This window comes from Heteronotia binoei, chromosome 3 (assembly GCF_032191835.1).
Source record: "Heteronotia binoei isolate CCM8104 ecotype False Entrance Well chromosome 3, APGP_CSIRO_Hbin_v1, whole genome shotgun sequence".
Lineage (NCBI taxonomy): Eukaryota > Metazoa > Chordata > Lepidosauria > Squamata > Gekkonidae > Heteronotia > Heteronotia binoei.
The window spans coordinates 54,695,228-54,716,728 of NC_083225.1; the positions used below are offsets into that span (position 1 = coordinate 54,695,228).

The 21,501-nt window shown below is 43.2% G+C and overlaps 1 protein-coding gene across 2 annotated transcripts in view; it reads left to right on the forward strand.

Annotated features, from left to right (window-relative positions):
• The window catches only part of AFF3 (ALF transcription elongation factor 3), a 372,886-nt gene that overhangs the window by 340,952 nt on the left and 10,433 nt on the right, over positions 1-21,501 (forward strand). For both annotated transcript variants that reach the window (XM_060233827.1, XM_060233829.1), the window contains exons 12-16: positions 553-754; positions 1,593-1,720; positions 6,107-6,170; positions 7,953-8,089; positions 13,671-13,742. In XM_060233827.1, coding sequence (XP_060089810.1) covers positions 553-754; positions 1,593-1,720; positions 6,107-6,170; positions 7,953-8,089; positions 13,671-13,742 — 603 coding nt within the window. The remainder of the gene's footprint in view (positions 1-552; positions 755-1,592; positions 1,721-6,106; positions 6,171-7,952; positions 8,090-13,670; positions 13,743-21,501) is intronic.

Below are 21,501 nucleotides of genomic sequence, written 5' to 3' on the forward strand. Positions count from 1 at the left end.
TATTTTCTTTTGTATGCTCCTTTTGCTCTTTGTCATCTGCACTAGTGTATATCTCTTTCTCCTCTGGATTTGCATCCAATTAACTTAACAGCTCTCTGAAAGCCTGGTCACCAAGTTCAGAGACTCTAGCCGCTTGCAGGCTTATTTCAGTTTTAGTTCACGTGTGGCTTTATTGCTATGGTGTATAAAACGTCACCTATAAAAGTAAAGTAGAGCTCCATAATCTAAATTTACTATTAAGAGCTTCAGCTGTATTTTCCAACTGGCTTTTAAAGAGATAGTGAGCAACTCCCAATATTAACCATGGTATTATGGTATGCCCGGGAGGAAAAGTGAAAAAATATGATCAAGAAAATTTACCTTAGTTTTCATGCTTTAACGTTGTTTCTGGATGGGGAAAAAAATTGCCAACATGGTTCATCCTGCCTACCAGGAAGTTGAAAGTGGTAGTAATAGTAACAACAACAACAATAATATAAAATTCAGAATATAGTATTTATTTTCTCAGAGCTGGCATTTGTGACCTTCCATCATTGCAATTTCCATCTGCAGCTTGGCAGTAACAGTAAATAAAAATGAGAAAATTCTTCATTCACCTGTTTCGCCCCTCTCTGATGCATCAAAACACAAATTCTCCAGCGATGATTTAACTTCTTCTAACAGCCTGAACGGTGGCCATCTATTATCTTCCTTTTCCTCAAGCAAAAAACACAAGAGTGAGATCCAGCCTCACCTACACCCCGGAGATTTCAGTGTAAGTTTGAACTCAGCATTTGTAAAGTAAAACTGGTTGTGGTGTTGTGCTCATGTGGAACTCCCTTGAAACTGACAAATTGTACATCAATGTTTGTAGCCTTATTCTATGCGCCAGAAGGATTGTGCACATGTGTCCAAACATTTTTCTTGTCTTTCCATATCAGTAGCTTTCTGTTGTACCAGGCCATTATTTAAATATGGGGAACTTTAAAAATACAGATTAGCCATTCAGGGAAAACAATCAATCTGCCATGTTCTTGTATCAGATCTCATTACAGTTGCAATGCTTAACTAATTAATGTTGCATTATTTTATTAAAACATGTCCTTGATTAATCAGATGGCAAATATATTGAAATAATTAAACAAGTACTTTTTGTAGAAAAAAGCAGAAGAATGTCACCATCTCAGAAAATAATTTTCCCCATCTCTCACACATAAGAAGGAAAGCCTCTTCTGTGAAGATGGCTACTCTGGCATATATCTGGACTATTTTAAAACAAGAAGTATGCTATTTTCTTCAGACCTATCATTTGTATTCATGTTTAGGTTTAAACAGCTAAAACGCATATGATTGATCAAGCAGAAGAATTGGTTGACAGCATTTAATCTCAGACCTGTAGCTCTTTGGATTGTAATTATGTTTAGATATTCGTTTTTCTCAGCTACTTTTGCTTAACTTCTAAATAGACAACAGTAGCAATCTTTATCAGGTTACAATTTGATTTATGAGATTATTCCCTTGAATGAAAATAATAACACAAATGAAAAATTTAGACAGAAAATTGGTTGTTTCTGCCTACTCGTTTCTAACAGTCTCCTTTATTGATTATCTAGAAGGCGATGCACATCAGTTCAGAACATGGTATGCTGTACAACAAGGCACAGTACCGAAAAGAACTCTGGTCTCCTACACCCAGTACACACAAAGACTGCAGAAGAACAAAGCTCAGCTGTAACAATGGGTGAGTACAGATTAGTAGATAAGTAACACAAACATATTAAGTTTATTTTTAAAATGTGTTACCCAGAGGGTTACTTGTGGATTTGCACAAACTAGACACCTGTAAGGAAAGCAGAAATAGGGAAAAACTTGGAAATCCTCCCTAAAAATTTTCCCATTCCAGGATTCTCTGTTGCCAGAAGCTAGTGCTCTACCCCCAACCACATACTGGTTCTGAACAGCTCTAAACTTTTTATGCTCTTGAAGCATTTTCAGTCACCATCAAGCTGGTTTTTGTGGGGTATGGAGTCTTTTGATTATCATATGTGGGGAATGGTGCAAGAATAGCTATACAGCCTGACGAGGCTGTGGGTGGTCTTGCGGAGCTTGTGATTGTAATGGGGGCCAACCACTTAATATTCAGAGTGACTGGTTTTTTCTTGGCACATTATTAGATGTTGAAACCTTAGCTGTATGGCCAGCACAAAAGCAACCGTTTGCTAATACATTAAATATACTGCTGTTACTGTGATGAACTTGTCAGTCTTCCCTGAAATCAATAGGGCTTGCTTCCAAGCAGACATGGTTCAGATAAGACTGTAAATCTCTTTATGGGGTCTTTTTCATGTTACATTTCTGTGTACAATAACAGCAAAAGAAAAAAGAATGAGTATTCAAGGAAGCCTGGGTACCACAACCAAAAGCACCCTAAACAATAAACAAAAAGGACCCTGAACAATAATTATGGAAATTATGGAAATCCCAAATCTATTCAAACCCCATCTTCTATTTTACAAAATCCTATCATAAACAGTACATCAGTAAATATAACAAAACCATGATGATCAGTAACAATTACACATCAATGTGAAATGTATATCAGTATGGTATTATGAGCTCCCTAAGCTCAAGACTCATTTCAAATCCTTAATTCTTCTCACGTAAGGTAGTTGTCAAATGATTATCTTGTTAATTCATAGATGAATGTCAGTTGTTTACATGACAGTCATGATACCAATAAAAGAAAGTAGCTACTTCTTAATTAACTAAAATAGAAAGTTTAATATTATTAATGTGACTGTTAAACAGATTAGGCTGTAAATCTCTTCGTTGTACACCATTATTCAATGACTGGATCTTCACTTGGATTTACAGAGGCCCCATAAAAGCTGGGTGAAATAAGCTATGTTTTTGCTTTTAGAAACACTATAAACAACTGTGAAGTGTGTAACTGTGTACTGCAATTCAGTGAGAAAGTAAGAGTGCTCATAGAAATATGAAATGTAGAAAATTGTTCTGCTACAGAAGAAACATGATGGCAGCTGACTGTTCACAATACTTTATTTTAAATAATAATTTGTAACAGGTCTAGACAGCTTGTGACCACCCAAGCTAAATGCAGTTCAATGTCTTGTTCTCAAACATTAGGTAGGTCACCTCTCTGAAGGTTTATGAAGGCCACACCACATTTGATTTGATGGGTCCCAAGATATACAGATACGATCTTCACAGAGCTGCACCTTTCTAAACCCACTGATTTCTGTGGTTTGGAAGGGTGTAACTCTGCTTAGCTTTCCACTGTTAGAAGGTAAAGTTGACAGGAAGGAGTACATTGTGTCATAAGATCCTGATATTCAGGGTGACATGACTCTGACTTACCAGCAAAATTCCCAGTGGACTGCCCCCTAGGGGAGGGGCATTGCTGGCAGCCAGGCGCAAGCTGAGCCAGTGATACTAGCTGCACTACAGGAGCTACTCAGCCAGGCAACTGATAGCCACCAAAGGTTTCCAGGCAAAGGCTCTTTCTGCCCCCCATACTCCCCAGACCCAATCCCAAAATCGTGTGCAAGTAAATCATGTGATCTGCACTACAGATGACTGGGGGCCCTGGAGTTTTGTTCCTAGTCCTCCCTCTTAGGAGCCACATGCTCGATTAGTTCCTGGACAGTTTTAACATTTCAGTCTGACCAGCCTGACATCTTTCCAGAAAATGAGTTATTTCAGTTCACACATTCATGTACAAGGCTTTTTTGGAGCAGGAACACAGAGGAACACAGTTCCAGCTGGCTTGGCATCAGGGGGTGTGGCCTAATATGCAAATGAGCTCCTGCTTGGCTTTTTCTGCAAAAAAGCCCTGTGTGAAACAATGGTGACATCAGGGGGTGTGGCCTAATGTGCAAATGAGATCCTGTTCATGTATATCGTTTGCTCTCTCATTATGTATTTATTCAACACTTAATAGCTTGGAGCAACATTGTGTTTGAGTTGACACAGGGTAATATGAAAGTTCTGCCTGTCTTGATTAATCTGATAGTGGAGTCATATGTGAAGAACCATCAACAACTGATGAAGGTCCCTCTGAAAACTGACAGTAAGGCTGTTAGGCTTCTCCCATACAGGGGCATAGCCTGAATCAGTAGAAGAATCAATTTTATGCTTTAATACACAGGGTGTTACGTACTGTAAATGGTTTTTATTTTATTTTGCTAATACTTTTAATAAAAATTTTCTGGATATTCATTTCTCCATATTTATTGTCAACAAGTTTTCTTGTAGTGTTTATTGAGCTTTTATTTAGGTTTTTTTTTTAGTGAATCTTCATAGTACGGTGAGATAATAAAAAGCAGACAGATAGTCTATATAAAATGACAAGAAAACATAATGGCTTTCTGAAATGAAATATACCAGTTAGATGAAAATAGCTTGAGTGAAGTTGACAAATAAAACTTTTTGATTGGACTTTAAGCTAAAACATAGCCAGTAAATACTACACTGTCTTAGGGTAGATTTATTTGCTTACATACTAGTAGTTTTATTTAAAGAAATATATTCATGTATCTAAATTTTTTTACTGCATGAATTTGCATTTCTGTTGCATTAATCTGCATAATCTATAGCAAATTGCGTTCAGTAGTGTGGAAATTCTAGAACAAGTTCAATTAGAAAGAACTGATTTGAACAGAGCTGCCATTACCCACTTTTACGTGCCTGTGTAATAGGAATGGTTTAGTAGGAATGGTTTATTTCTTGCTGGCGGAACAAGGTTTTAGAGAAATAGGTGGCAATACAGCTAAAAGTACTTCTTTATAGATAGGCAGTAAATTTTCTGATAATTTCAGCCTCGATTAACCTCAGACATTGTGCTGAGATTGCCCTTGTTAAAGTGAATACAGAATTTTAGGGTGTTTTGTGGAAAGATCCAAGGCTTTTTTTTAAAAGCAGGAACGCATAGGAACGCAGTTCCAGCTGGGTTGGCATCAGGTGGTGTGGCCTAATATGCAAATGAGTTCCTGCTGGGCTTTTTCTACAAAAAAAGCCCTTGAGAGATCATTCAGGATTTGTAGTCTTACCTGGCATTTATCGTATTAATAGGGAAAAATCAGCGTCCTATGATTACTCCACCCCCCCACAGCAGATCATAAATTATACTATATAAATGGAGGGGGGACTTCATACTTTCTATTATCTTTCATTTAGCATTTATTCTAAAAAGCTATATATAAATGTGATTGGATAGCTTAAAGATTCACACTAGAAATAACTCTTTTTAAAATGGATGTCAGTTAATGTGTTTTGGGGGGGGGGGTAAACTGTTGTTTCTTAAAGATGAAATGTATTTTGGGAGATTCAAAATACCTGTTATCTGTTACTTTGGCTTGTCCTATTAGTAGAACAGGTTTAACCTGCTTTGCTTATTAATATAGCAACTGCCTTTTCAGAGGCTTTTTGCTAAGCTTATGATACCGCAGAAGAGATGGACAGGCAGCCTATCTCTAGCCAACACTTCCACAATCACTGCCAGCAGGCATCTCCAATGCTCTAATGAAGCATACAAAAAAAAGTATAGGAAGAAGCGTTTCCCATCCCATGATCAGCATATTTAACTGCACAATATGCTTGTGATCTGCATAAGCTTCAGAAAACCCTGGATGTATTTTCTCAGCTTAAAATAAGAAAGTATTTATTAAGAATGCCATGTACTTGTTTTAAAAAGAAGTTACATTTGTTTATTGTATCCTCCTTCGGGTTTTATTTGTAATTTCCTCAATATACAGTGTAATCCTAATAACACTTTCATGGGAGTAAGGTCACTGAATTTAGTAGGATTCTGAATAGAACTGTTTAGGATTGATCTCTTATAGTGCAATTCTAAACAGTTTTAGTGCCATCTAAGTTTGATGAAGTGAATAGGAGAGTGCAACTTTGTTTTAGATTGCACAATGTATATATTTATTTCTGATCCTCAGTCAAAATTTGGGAGGCTGTTAAGTGTTTGTTAACTATATATATTTGTTGCTTTTGAACATAAACCACTAAGGACTATCCTTCAATATGTTAACCATTTAAAAATCATTATACACATCCGAAAGATTCAAATACTTTTTTGTTGTTTTCTGTTATGTTCTAGGCCACACAACGTGGAATACTTTATGCAAGAAGCTAAAAGGAAGAAGCATAAAGCAGATGCAATGGTGAGAACATATGAGTTTCAGATAAGTTATTTCAGATTATTTGTATAATGCCACTTGTTCACTGGGTAAATTTAACTGTAATTTTAAAATCTTTATAAATAATAATAGTTTAAAGTAACATTATTTTTTTTTAAGTATGATTTAAAAAAAACTAGTCTGTTGCTTGTAATGTAATTTGGAGAGGAGAGTTACTGTTGGTATAATTTTTTTTAAAAGGTAGTCCTCTGTGCAAGCACTGGTCGTTTCCAACTCTGGGGTAATGTCGCATCACGACTTTTTCACAGCAGACTTTTTTCACGGTGGTTTGCCATTGCCTTCCCCAGTCATCTACACTTTCCCCCCAGCAAGCTGAGTACTCATTTTACTGACCTCGGAAGAATGAAAGGCTGAGTCAACCTTGAGCTGGCTACCTGAACCCAGCTTCCGCTGGGATCGAACTCAGGTCATGAACAGAGAGCTTGGACCGCAGTACTGCAGCTTTACCATGGGGCAACTTGTTGGTATAATTATCAGTTAGAATAAATAATCAGCTCAAAGCTTTGGCTATGTATCCCTGAACCCATATAACATTCCAGGTACTGCTGTTCCCCCTACACCACAGACCCTGTTAAGGTTGCCAATTCCCAGTTAGGGGCAGGGAATCCTTCAATTTGGAGGCTCTCTCCCCTCTTCAGGATTATCATAAAAGAGGGGAGGAAATGTCTGCTGGGCACTCCATTATTCCCTATGGAGATTGATTCCTATAGGGTACAATGGAGAATTGATCTGTATGTATCTGGTTTTTTTTGAGATAGAGGTTGCATATTTTCAGCATAGCATCCAATGCCTCTCCTCAAAACACCCCCCAAGTTTCAAAAAGATTGGACCACGGGTCCAATTCTGTGGGCCCCAAAAGAAGGTGCCCCTATCCTTCATTATTTACAAATGGAGGGGAGGCATTTAAAAGGCACACAGTCCTTTTAAATGTGATTTCCAGAACTCCCTTTGGAGTTTAGTCATGCTTGTCACACCCTTGCTCCTGGCTCCACCCTCGAAGTCCCCAGATATTTCTTGAGTCATATACCCATGCCCTCATAAAATCTTTTGGCCAAGATTGTTGTGTTCTTTCTTTATGTTTTTCACTCTCTTTCTCTCTGATAAGACTTTTGTGCTGTTGTTGAGAACACAGACTAGATGTAACAACAGCTTTTTGCCATTACAATATTTTTACTCTCAAATAGCCAGAGAGAATTCAAAATCTTGCACTCTGTCAGATATCTGCTATCGTACCAATACACAGGGTGAAAAATATTTCCAGCCTTCTAACGACTTTTCCTGTGCACAAGACCTAAATAATGTTGTTAAATACTGCTATAGAAAAGAATGATTTGAAGCACATTTGTTCTGAACTTTGGATGAAAACTTTGCATACAATGTCTGTATCATACCTCTTATTTATTGACTTCTGAGAACTAAAAGCTTGCACATTGCATAGTGGAAGATGCCCTCTACTAGAGGCTACATTTCTCTTTGCACATATTTTTATCTGGTTTAATTCCTGTTAAATTTTCTTATTTTTAGTCTGCATTTCAGTCTTTGGTAAATACTGCTTTTCTGTTATTTCCTCTTCATTGGCATATAATCTCCTCCCACAGCAATAGCAAAAAATGTTTCAGAATCTATAATTGTTTCATATAAAAAAGGTTTGCATTCACCCAGCTAAGATATGTCCAACTTTTTTTCTAAAAATACTGTTTGGTGATTGCTGAGCTTTCTTTTCTTTGTCTGCAATTTGTCTATCAGGTGGAGAAATTTGGCAAGGCCTTTAATTATGCTGAAGCTGCATTATCATTCATTGAATGTGGAAATGCTATGGAACAAGGGCCCATGGAATCTAAATCCCCCTTCACAATGTATTCTGAAACCGTTGAACTCATCAGGTAAGAATTTCATGAATATGCTGACTGACTGGATCTTATGTCTATGTAGTTATGCCTCTATCAAACACATGTTTGAATACTTGTAAACATGGACAGACATTACAATTATAGAATTTCGAGATGGTAATCTATGATAATTATAGAAACCCTAGATCAGGGATGGCCAACGGTAGCTCTCCAGATGTTTTTGCCTACAACTCCCATCAGCCCCAGCCAGCATGGCCAATGGCTGGGGCTGATGGGAGTTGTAGACAAAAAACATCTGGAGAGCTACCGTTGGCCACCCCTGCCCTTGATTGTTAGGTTTACTCCATCACATGCCCAGATCAGGATGGCCAGAACTAGTGCAATTTCATCAGATCATGGAAGCTAAGCAGGGTTGGTCCTGGTTAGTACTAAAATGGGAGACAGCCATGGGAGACAAAGTCCAGGGTCACTGCACAGAGGCAGGCAATGGCAAACCACCTCTGAATATTGCTTGCTTTGAAAACTCTATAGGGGGTACCATGTTGGCTGTGACTTGACAGCACTTTCCAACACCACCAATCCATCACCAGAAGACCCCAAATTTTCAGAAAAAATTGAAATCTAAATAATAATATAGAGGGGTTAACCGCCCCCCCCCCCAGTAATAGAAGCAGTACCTGTACTTGTAAGAAATTAGTGCCCTTTGAGATCTCAGTAACCATTGTGGGGTTGCTGTGCAACCAGTGTCAGTCTTCAAACCTTGGTTTCTTACTAGGGTGACCATAATGTCTGAAGGCCAGCCAGGGACACCTGGGGGGGGGAAGGTAGGGGTGTGCGCGCGTGCCGCCGGAAACAGGAAGTGACGTCACTTCCGGTGACGTCACTTCCGGTGATGTCATGCCACCGCCGGAAGCAGGAAGTGACACCACTTCCTGTGACATCATTTCCCCGCGTCACCTTCCTCTGACATCACTTCCCCCAAATGACATCATTTCCCCCAAATGCCACTGCCGGAAACAGGAAGTGACTTCACAGCACTTCCTGTGACGTCCCCAAAAATCCCCCAAATATCACCGCCAGAAACAATTTTGTTCTCAAATCCTGTATATACTTCATCAGTATATGGGATAAGGCACTTTCTCAACTGTGCTGCATAATGCAGCCTATTTATTTTGTCCTGTTTGCTCTGTTGGCTCTATCTGCGCCACCTTCATCACTTTCGGGGTGTGGATCCCCCAGTGGGGTGGTCTCCCGACTCCCTCCGCTGGCTGTTTCTGATAGCCCTGCGCCCCCTCTTTCATTTGATATGTGTCCCGTGCGGGTGCCACCCTCCTGCCGGGAGATGCCGCAAAATGAGCCCCCTTGAGGCTTATGGCGGCAGGGCTCGGGGGAAGCGAGCTAGACTGCTGTTCTTTTGAGGGGTTATAGAGTGTTTCGAGCCCGTCCCTGTGGCATCGGTCTCATCGTTGTGGGACCCAGGGGGCCGGCGCAGCGGCCCGCCGAAGCAGCCTGTCACTAATAACACAGGTCGAGATGTAGGACAGGAACCCGGAAGTGACCGACAGGCTGCTTCAGCAGGCCGCTGCGCCGGCCCCCTGGGCCCTACAACGATGGGACCGATGCCACAGGGACGGGCTCGAAACACTCTATAACCCCTCAAAAGAACAGCAGTCTAGCTCGCTTCCCCCGAGCCCTGCCGCCATAAGCCTCAAGGGGGCTCATTTTGCTGCATCTCCCGGTGGGAGGGTGGCACCCGCACGGGACACATATCAAATGAAAGAGGGGGCGCAGGGCTATCAGAAACAGCCAGCGGAGGGAGTCGGGAGACCACCCCACTGGGGGATCCGCACCCCGAAAGTGATGAAGGTGGCGCAGATAGAGCCAACAGAGCAAACAGGACAAAATAAATAGGCTGCATTATGCAGCACAGTTGAGAAAGTGCCTTATCCCATATACTGATTAAGTAAATACAGGATCTGAGAACAAAATTGCACCAGAAGACACAAACACAAAGCTCCCTTACACTGAATCAGTGCTTGGGTCCACCAAAGTCAGTATTGTCCACTCCAGTCACAAACACAAAGCTCCCTTACACTGAATCAGTGCTTGGGTCCACCAAAGTCAGTATTGTCACATAAGAACATAAGAGAAGCCATGTTGGATCAGGCCAATGGCCCATCCAGTCCAACACTCTGCATCACATAAGAACATAAGAGAAGCCCTGTTGGATCAGGCCAGTGGCCCATCCAGTCCAACACTCTGCGTCACATAAGAACATAAGAGAAGCCCTGTTGGATCAGGCCAGTGGCCCATCCAGTCCAACACTCTGCGTCAGATAAGAACATAAGAGAAGCCCTGTTGGATCAGGCCAGTGGCCCATCCAGTCCAACACTCTGCGTCACATAAGAACATAAGAGAAGCCCTGTTGGATCAGGCCAGTGGCCCATCCAGTCCAACACTCTGCGTCACATAAGAACATAAGAGAAGCCCTGTTGGATCAGGCCAGTGGCCCATCCAGTCCAACACTCTGCGTCACATAAGAACATAAGAGAAGCCCTGTTGGATCAGGCCAGTGGCCCATCCAGTCCAACACTCTGCATCACATAAGAACATAAGAGAAGCCCTGTTGGATCAGGCCAGTGGCCCATCCAGTCCAACACTCTGCGTCACATAAGAACATAAGAGAAGCCCTATTGGATCAGGCCAGTGGCCCATCCAGTCCAACACTCTGCGTCACATAAGAACATAACAGAAGCCCTGTTGTATCAGGCCAGTGGCCCATCCAGTCCAACACTCTGCGTCACATAAGAACATAAGAGAAGCCCTGTTGTATCAGGGCAGTGGCCCATCCAGTCCAACACTCTGCGTCACATAAGAACATAAGAGAAGCCCTGTTGGATCAGGCCAGTGGCCCATCCAGTCCAACACTCTGCGTCACATAAGAACATAAGAGAAGCCCTGTTGGATCAGGCCAGTGGCCCATCCAGTCCAACACTCTGCGTCACATAAGAACATAAGAGAAGCCCTGTTGGATCAGGCCAGTGGCCCATCCAGTCCAACACTCTGCGTCACATAAGAACATAACAGAAGCCCTGTTGGATCAGGCCAGTGGCCCCTCCAGTCCAACACTCTGCGTCACATAAAAACATAAGAGAAGGCTCTGGAAGTCCTTCCGGGACCAGCGCCGGGTGCCCCGCGGCCTCCCCGCGGCCTCCGCTGGTCCCTGGAGGCCCTCCAGAGTCTCTGGACGGCCTCCAGGGACCAGCGGAGGCCGCGGGGAAGCCTTCGCTGGCAGGCGCTGGTCCCGGAAGGCCTTCCAGAGGCTCTGGAAGGCCTTCCGGGACCAGCGCCAGGTGCCCCGCGGCCTCCCCGCGGCCTCCGCTGGTCCCTGGAGGCCCTCCAGAGACTCTGGAGGGCCTCCAGGGACCAGCGGAGGCCGCGGGGAAGCCTTCGCTGGCCGGCACTGGTCCCGGAAGGCCTTCCAGAGGCTCTGGAAGACCTTCCGGGACCAGCGCCGGGTGCCCCGCGGCCTCCCCGCGGCCTCCGCTGGTCCCTGGAGGCCCTCCAGAGACTTTGGAGGGCCTCCAGGGACCAGCGGAGGCCGCGGGGAGGCCTTCGCTGGCCGGCGCTGGTCCCGGAAGGCCTTCCAGAGGCTCTGGAAGGCCTTCCGGGACCAGCGCCGGGTGCCCCGCGGCCTCCCCGCGGCCTCCGCTGGTCCCTGGAGGCCCTCCAGAGACTCTTGAGGGCCTCCAGGGACCAGCGGAGGCCGCGGGGAAGCCTTCGCTGGCCGGCGCTGGTCCCGGAAGGACTTCCAGAGGCTCTGGAAGGCCTTCCGGGACCAGCGCCGGGTGCCCCGCGGCCTCTCCGCGGCCTCCGCTGGTCACTGGAGGCCCTCCAGAGTCTCTGGAGGGCTTCTAGCGACTAGCGGAGGCCACGGAGAGGCCTCCACCACTGCCGCCGGGCCCCGCGTGCGGGCGGGGAAGGCGGCGAGTGAGGGAGGGAGCGTCCCTGCGCGTGCGCAGGGACGATCCCTCCCTCACTCGCCGCCTTCCCCGCCGGCGCCCGCGGCCCACCGCCTCCGGGGCTGGCTAAACCGGGACCTTTAATGGTCCCGGTATAGCAGCCCGGGAGCCGGGATTGGGTGGCCAGAACCGGGAATGTCCCGGGAGACCGGGACGGTCTGGCCACCCTATTTCTTACAGTAAGAGGCAGGGAGAGAGCTCTTTCTAGGTCTATTTTGGCCTCTCAGTTTAGCCTTGCTCCCCTCCCTCGTACCCTAAGAAAAGGATTCATCAAGGCCAGGGCCAGCAGAAACCACCAGGTAACTTGCTGCCATGCAATTTGTGCAACTCATCCAGTGGCTGCCAGATGACTTGATGTCACAGTATTGATCTAGGCCCAGCAGCAGCCTCCATGCAACTTGCCCAACTTGGCCAGGCCTGGCAGTGGCCACCATGCAACTCACCTGAACAACATGCTATGATACAAGTTTTACAACTTTGCCAAAGTTTTTCTAGGAAGAGGCTTCCAAAAGGAGAGGAGGAAAAGCTGAGCCACTATGGTGTAGTGATTATAGCATTAGACTAGATCTGAAACATCCAGGTTCAAATCCTTTCTATGCCATGGAAGCTCACTGGGTAATCTAGGGCCTTCATGTCTCTCTCTCTCAGCCTCATCTACCTCACAGGTTGTGAGCATAAAATGGAGGACAGGAAAATGATGTAAGCTGAAGTGAATAAAAATAAAGCTGAAGAATGTGGGGTAAAAAACATATTGGTGAGTTCATAGGCTAGAAGGAAGCAGGGAAAGAGGAAAGGACAGGCTATGGAGGCTGCCGGGAAGACAGAAAGAGGAAACAGTGTGGGGAAGGGGATAAAGAAGGAAAGGAAGTGACCACTGCAAGTCCTTGCAGGTTCCCACTTGTAAACTACCCAATAAGAACTCTGGGTAGTTTGCATTAATTCAAAACAAAAAAAAAATTGTACCTGTGGTCATGCCCCATAATCAGTGGTGGCTCAAAAGCAGATGCCCCACTCCGAAAGTTGCCCCCCATCCTCAGCCCATCTCTGTCCCAGTAACCCATGTGTCTTGAAACACAGCACAGTGAGCCGTGCATGCACAATAAGGCGTCTTTAAAACTGTCACATCTTGTGAAGTGCAAGAATTAAGGTGATGAAGAGGAAAGCCAGTAAGACATAACAAAACAAATGTAACAGAACAAAAATGTAGAGGCCCGGTCAAGGCTTGGTGGTGGAATAAAGGGGGGGGGGGGAAATGGCACAATTTAGCTAAACAAACAATACAGACACAAAAGGAAACAGAAAAGTAAAAAATATGAATGATTATTATTCTCTTCTGTAAGACAGTCTCTGTGTTACTGAATTGCTTTCTAAAAGCGTTATTGTACCAGAATTATGCTGGGCAGGCAGCCAGACATTGGAGTGGCAGTGCTGAAAGCGTTAGCATTCAAAGGGGAGTGAAAAAAAGCATAAATGTGATAATAAAAGAGGATAGATGTGATGATCTGAGTCCTCAGCTGACACTTAGTAGAAGAATGTTTTGCTGTTAACACTTGTCGACCTGATTTGCTAACCCTTTTCTTGCTCTTTTGAAGGTATGCTGTAAGGCTAAAAACCCATTCGGGCCCTAATGCTACTTCAGAAGAAAAACAGTTAGCTGCATTATGGTTAGTAAATCAATAATTATTCAAAACATGTCTGTTGCTCAGAAAATTAATTCTTAAAGGAAGTGTTTCCTGCTCTGAAAAGTTGGAGCCCCCACTGTTTTGGATTTGTGTGTGTGTGTGTTACTGTTTCAAATAATTTGCATTTAGTTTGTATAAATAAGCACCTCATACATATTGACTGTCACAGCATAGCTACAGTTATTCCGTGTAATTAATTTTAGCTGCCTGCTGATTCCTGTTTTTATTACTGATACACCTTAACTGTAACAGTGTCAAAGTAATTTCATCTCTGCATACCACTTTAGGTTCATTTATAATGTGGTGTGCTTCTGTTAAATTAAAGTCTAGTATTTTGCTAATGAAATAACTTTAGGCAGCTCTTTGAACTGAGATTTCCAGATTGAAGTATTTAATTAGATTTAAGGCTGCTACTGTAAAATGAAGAAAATAAGGTTTTATTAAAGTTACAAATATAGGTTTATTGTTTCAATAACCACAGTATCAAAGCGAGTGGAATTCTGCAGCCACTATATTGTTCTAACTTACTTTCAGCAAAGTGGTGCTTCAGATGGAGGTACTTCTGAAGAGCCCAGGAAGTTTGTGTTTGTAGAGAGCACCCATTTTGAAACAGCTACCTCCATTATAGGAGGATGTTTGGCTTGAAATCTCCTAACATTATTTGCAGCCTGCTGAAATTTTACTACTGGACTGAACTAGTGTTGCCAGTTCTAGGTTGGGAAATACCTAGAGATTCGGGGGGGGGGGGGGGTGGAGCCTGTAGGGGGCAGGGTTTGGGAAAGGAGGGGAGGAACTTCAGCATGGCACAATGCCATAGAGTACACCCTCCTATGCAGCCATTTTCTCCAGGGGATCTGAGGTTTGGAAATCAGTTGTAAAAGTGGGAAAGCTCCAGGGCCCACCTGGGCTTTGCAACCTCATGTTGCAGACATTTGTTGATTGGTCCCTCCACTCTATTGCAGTTATGTTGCTGTGGCACCCACTGGCTTTTCTCAGATTTCAGAAGTGCCTGAAGGTTCAATAGCATTGAGGTCACCAAAACTAGAGAGATAATTGCAGAGGAGATTGTGTATGTCCTTCACTCATTATTATTGTTTAGCCTTTTGATACCATTACAAAAGTTAATGCTGCACTCTGAGCTGTCATACTGATTACCTTGAATCACCATAGGAAAAATGCCATTTTGAGCTATGGAAATTATGCATTATACGCCCAGCATCGCTCCTTGTGGCTCACCGTTAGATCAGGCCATGGTTGTTAAATGTCAAAAAGAACCCAAGATGTTAAAGAGAACCCAAATTCCTAAGAGAACCCAGCTGATACTGTTTGTCTGTTTGTGAACTATATACAGTTAGGTAACCTGATGCAATTTGTTCCACAGGGGGTCCATGTGGAAACATCAAGTAGTTAAAGATCCCTGCTTTTTGGAAGTGTGGCCCATTGTCCTATTTTAAGTCATATTTGCCCCTTGTATGAGCAAGAGGAGAAAAAGTACAGATGTACAATACAGATAAATTATTCGAAAAACCATTTACAGACTTCTCTGAATTAGAATTCATATATAAATACACACAACCATTTTAAAGGAAGTATACTAATTAACCTATATACTGTTACTAAGCTTTTTATACTAAACCGTCTGTCTCTCTAATGTAGTCATACATATTTTCCTTACCAAATCTGAGTTTTCTGAAAGTTACACACACAACAGTTCCTTCTAGCAAAAGCTGAAACTGAAATGTCATGGGCCAATTCACCCCTGCTGTCCCCATTCACACACAAAGAAATACCAGAAGGTTGGAATTGTAAATACTGTGAATATTTTACTTATATCTGTCTGAGGTTAGTAGATTTTGTATTAGTATCAATATTAACATTATAAACCCTGATCAGTTTTAGAGGCTTTTTCCTCGGATGGTATTTGCTGATCTGTATTAATGTATAGATTCTTACGTTATTTGTTTTTTAGTATCTGTGTTTTTATCTGTTATCTCTTGTATTCTGGTCATGGACTGTAATAAACTATTTGATTTGAGTACTGTGCAACAGGCAGTGTAACAAATAATGAGCTAAATTTTTATCAACACAGCGAGATCAGGTGATCTCCTCACCCACCCAGCACACTTCTTCAAGTGCTGAAACAGGTTCCTACAGATGTTTTGGCAGTTGAAAGGGCAGGGGGGATTGCTCTCAGACAGGACTTTTTTGTAGAAAAAGCCTATCAGGAACTCATTTGCATATTAGCCCGCACCCCTGTGACATCATCACTATTTTACACATGGCTTTTTGTAGGCCACACCCCCTGACAACAAGTCAGCCAGAACTGCATCAAAAAAAAGCCTTGCTCTCAGATATCTGCTCTGTAATACTTCAGGAGAATTGCTCATTAATCCCAGACCTATCTCACACCTCAGGGTTATTTTGGGGAATTTTTTCCTTGAATTCAGATCAGACCACCCCCATGTGTTCCACACTTCCTTTGAAAAGGGGTTGTGCAACCATGTTGTCATGTACTTTGCCACTAGCAGAACCCCCTTCTTTTTGTGAATGCGCAATAACGTCATAACATCATAGAACTGTGCCATGGCATTATTGGCTATAATGGAGAATGGAAAAACAACCAAAACTTTTCCCCATCAATACAATACCTTTCAATAAGATATGTAAGATACTTCAAATCCAACCCTAAACCTATTAGTGACTGTGACCCCAACCTAACTGTGACTTGAACCATAACCTGAACCCTAACCCTAGGTGCCTATTCATTGTAATGATCCCCATAGGCTATAATGGAGAACAGAAAAACATCCAAAAATTTTCTCCATCAACACTATACCTTTCAGTATGCTATATAAGCAACTTCTAACCCAACCCTAAACCTAACACTAACTCTAACCCTAACTGAACTGTGACCCTAAACCTAGGGGCCCATTCACAATTATGATTCCCATAGGCTATAATGGAGAATAGAAAAACATCCAAAACTTTTCCCCATCAACACTATACCTTTCAGTATGATATGTAAGCAACTTCTAACCCAACGCTAAACTTAACATGAACTCTGACCCTAACCAAACTGTGACTCGAACCATAACCCTAACCCTAGGGGCCCATTCACTCTTATGATTCCCATAGGGCCTATGGGAATCATTACAGTGAATGGGCAATTTACCAATGATCACAAGAAATAGTAAATGCTGCTCATTTCTGATTAATCCAAGTCAGCCTGTATCATTTGAATCAAAACTCCTTCCCTGTGGAGAACAGAGCATAGGGTTGTCAGGTCCAACTCAGAAAATATCTGGGGTCTTTGGGGCAAAGCCAGGAGACTTTCCCATTTCCTAAAATAAATAAAAATACATATAGCAGGGAAGTTCCCCTGAATAGAATCTTAATTTCCTCATTTCCTTAGCAGCTGGCTGCACTTTCACTAAATGAAAGTCTCTCTCTCTCACACACACACACAACAGTCAAAATAAAGAGTTCGCAAGTTCACACATTTGGGATCTCACTAGGGCAATTTACTCACAGGAACTGGTGAATGTAACCATTTCCCAGGCTAACAGGAAAACAGAGAGCAGCCTGGGGAGGTGGGGGGTGGAGTTAAGTCTTACTCCAAATGAACACTTTTCTTTCTCACACATGCTTCACAAAACTACTTCAGTCTGCTCGCTCACCTAGCCCATACAGTTGTAGTCAGTTAAATCTAAAGGCACACACAGGACTGAGGGAGGGGACAGGAGAATTTGCAAACCTCCTTCACAGATCTGTGTCTGGAAATGGAAAGCCAAGAGGGGGAAGAAGATAAAGAGCACCCTGCAGGATTTTGACACTGAACATACCCCACACACACTTCCTGTTAGTCCCCCGCAGCGTCCAGCACCATTTCAGGCTCCCTTTCCTTTAAAAAAAATGTTTGCCTTCTACTGAAGAAAGTAGCCAAGGCACCACCACAGGCAAAAAAAGCCTGGCCTTCACTTTAAGAAAGGAAAGTTGACTTCATACGGACAGACCTCTGCTTGGTGCTGTGCAAAAGCAGAGAGCTGCAGATGCCAGTGGGATGCACACAACTGTTGCTCCCAGGGGAAACCCGCTGCCGCTCCTGTGCAAACCGCTGCCACCTGGCTTCCCCAGAGGAGGAAAGCCATGCTTTTGGAGTACTCCTTGCAGATGGGTCAGGAACACTCCCTGCAGCCCTGTTCACCCACCCTTACATACCCACCCCTGAGACAATGGGGTGGAGAACACTGGCTGGCTTCCACATAGAAATAAGCCCCACAACCCTGCTGCTGCATGTGCCTGGAAGGCTGGATAGCTTCCTCACCCAGAGTGCAGCACCCAAGTAGGGGGTCCCTCTTTCCCCAGGCCACATGCAGCCAACCCATGGGAGCCCCTGAGCCTCTATTTCTGCTCAGCACTCATAATTCCCCCAACTGGACAGGGAAGTGAAAGCGAAGACGGCCAAGCGAGGGAGGGCAGGAGGAGGCCAGGCTGCACCTTTGGTGGTTGTGCTGTTGCTTTCCACGGTGGAAGGAAGGCGGCACCCTCTTGCCCCTCTCCACGCAGGAGGAGAAGTCAGAGAGAGCCCTGATGGAATGGCTGGGTGGCTGCTGCGGCTTCCTCTTTTGCAGCCTGGTTGAAGTAGGCACTCAGGAGCCACCTCGCCACCAAATGGTGCTATAGGCAGCTGCCTACCTTGCCTACTCTGACATACCAGCCATGGTCTTATAACTTCACAACGTTGTAAATAGAGACTAGATGAATCATGGAGAACATTATGGTTGCCACCATTTCAATATCTCCTGCTCCTTCTTAGTTGCCTACGATGTTCCCTCTAAGATGCAGAGTCTTGTGAGCAAAATTTCTACTGGTATTGTGAGCTACTGGCATTAAAGTTGTGACCTACCGCATAAATTATTGTGCTCTGGGACCATTTTTCTTGAGCTTAGACAAAAATGTGTGAGCTGGAGACTAAAAATCTGTGAGCTAGCTCACACTAACTCAGCTTAGAGAGAACACTGGTTGCCAACTAAGAAAATGGCTGATGATAATCAAACTGGATACATTATGAAGCACGCTAAATGTGCCCTCATATACTTAATCAGCAATGGAACCTCCTTTGTATTTTTTTTCATAGCAATAATGTTCATAACATTGGGGGAAAAATACGCTGGGAGCTATAGGGGAAGAGGGGGGAAGAATGAAGCAACAACCCACATGTGGCATCAAAACCCATCCACCAAAAAAGGAAAGGAAGGGTAATTGCACAGAGAAGGCTACATGAAAGCTCGCTGCCCGTTTTGTTTCAATGTTATAACATTGCTATATTATAATGAAAAAACCATGTCATAATGCAATCAACTGTGCTTAAAAATTACTGGATTTCTCAGGGGACAGCCTGAGGGGTGGGTAGGAGTGGGGTGAACATGCAACAGTGACGATACAAAATGACAGTTGGAAACAGATTCAAAATTGGGAATTCCTCCAGTTCAGATCCAAAGGGGGAATTCTGCAAGTTCAGATTCAAAGGGAGAAAAAACTCAGAAAAGGCGGATCCAGAAAATATCAGGTAATTAGGCATTAAATTTGAATCTACTCCTGGGGAGACAAAAAGTTGTGCAGAAAGTTTTACAAACGTCGATTATTTAAGGACACCAATGTGAGGGCATGCACTTGTGCAGAAATGGTCCCACACCCCTGAGTTCGACACCACATAAAATGAGCAGAGATTCTGTTTTCCAACAGCTTTGGACCTGGCTGGAATAAATGGCTGCCTCTGTTTATTAAACCATTTCCACTCCACTTTTTCATCCTATATAGGATCCCCAGGGCTACTTTCAACAACAACAAAAATTAAAGCAATAAAACAGTATAATACACTGATCCAGCAGAAGAGCAATATACAATGTGTGAAGGATAAAATCAGTCATCAGCCCAATACAATAAATCACCAAACAAATCAAAGCTATCTCTGCAAATGTGAGCTCCCCAAACACCCTCTTAATAAAGGATCATCTTCAGCAGCCATCAAAACACTAATAAGGAAGGGAGCAGATGAGCCTTTTGTAACAGGCTTTTCCAAAGTTGCAGCATCCTCTTTTTGTGGCCACCCATTTTAGATGGCACAGGTACTTGGAAAAAGTATTCTGACATCAGATTTCAAGTCAATCTATATAAGAGAAGGTGATTTGTTTATGGTCTGTACTGTTTTGACCTGTCTGAAACCTCAAAATCTCCTAGAGCCAGCCTAATTGGCAACCAGTTCAGAGAATGTAAAATAAGAGAAGCATAGTCCTGGCAGCTTTCTGTGCCATCTGGCAGCTGCCTTCTGTACCCAGTGTAGAATCTTAGAATTTAGTGCAAGTTAAATGGAATTTCCATACCTTGAACATGAAAAAGTACTTCTAGATAGAAGAAGATGATATTGGATTTATATCCCACCCTATACTCTGAATCTCAGCGTCTCAGAGCGGTCACAATCTCCTCTACCTCCCCTCCCTCCACAACAGACAACCTGTGAGGTAGGTGGGGCTGAGAGAGCTCTTACAGGAGTTGCCCTTTCAAGGACAACTCCTACGAGAGCTATGGTTGATCCAAGGCCATTCCAGCAGGTGCAAGTGGAGGATTTGGGAATCAACCCCTGTTCTCCCAGATAAGAGTCCACACAACCACTACACCAAACTGGCTCTAAGAGATTGAATGCACTGTTGCTCTAGAAATTTCCATCCAATGCGTCTACATGATGGGTTGCAAACAAAGATCTCGTGAACCTTTTCAGCAAACGTGTGAAACTTGCTTCTGTGAGTTGCGTATTAGGAAGAAAAACAGGAAGATCTAATGGGGAAATTATTAAATAGGATATTATTCACATTAACTGGATAGGGAAAAACGAGAATATAGCTTTGCCTAAAGCAATATGAACAAAATCTTGCTTTCCGTAAGTCCCTTTAACCATATCTGACCACATATCAGTATAAAGAGCCTTAATAAGGAACTCCACAAGCATACTTGCACATCTGGGTGTACATCTGCATTCTGATTCTTCTCTGAGCCCTATTCAAATAAGGATGTCCTCAGATTTTTTTTAAAGCTAAGTGATAATGACCTTTATTCTTTGTTCATTTTAAAAATACTATGTAATACTATGTAAAATGTATCTTAAAGCTTTTTAATAAACCTGTTGACTAAGGTGAAGTAAAAATATAAATTCCTGCCATAGTGGCAAAAAAATAATAATAAATCAGCAGAGATTTCTCACCATTTGTTGTTCAGTTGCACAGTTGAGTCTGACTCTTTGCAACCCCATGGACAGGCCCTCCTGTCTTCCACCATCCTCCGAAGTCTGCTCAAATTCATGTTTGTTACATCAGTAACGCTGTCCAGCCATCTCATCTTTTGCCATCCCCTTCTTTTACCTTCTGTCTTTCCCAGCATCAGGATCTTCTCCAGTGAGTGCTCCCTTCTCATTTGGTGGCCAAAGTATTTGAGCTTCAGCTTCAGCATCTGACTTTCCAGGGAACAGTCTGGGTTGATTTCCCTTAGGACTGACTGATTTGATCTTCTTGCATTCCAAGGGATTCTAAAGATTCTTCTCCAGCACCAGAGTTCAAAAGCATCTATTCTTCTGCACTTGGCCTTCCTTATGGTCCAGCTCTCACAGCCATACAATACTACTGGGAATACCATCACTTTGACTATACGGACTTTTGTTGGCAGGCTGATGTCTCTGCTTTTTATTATA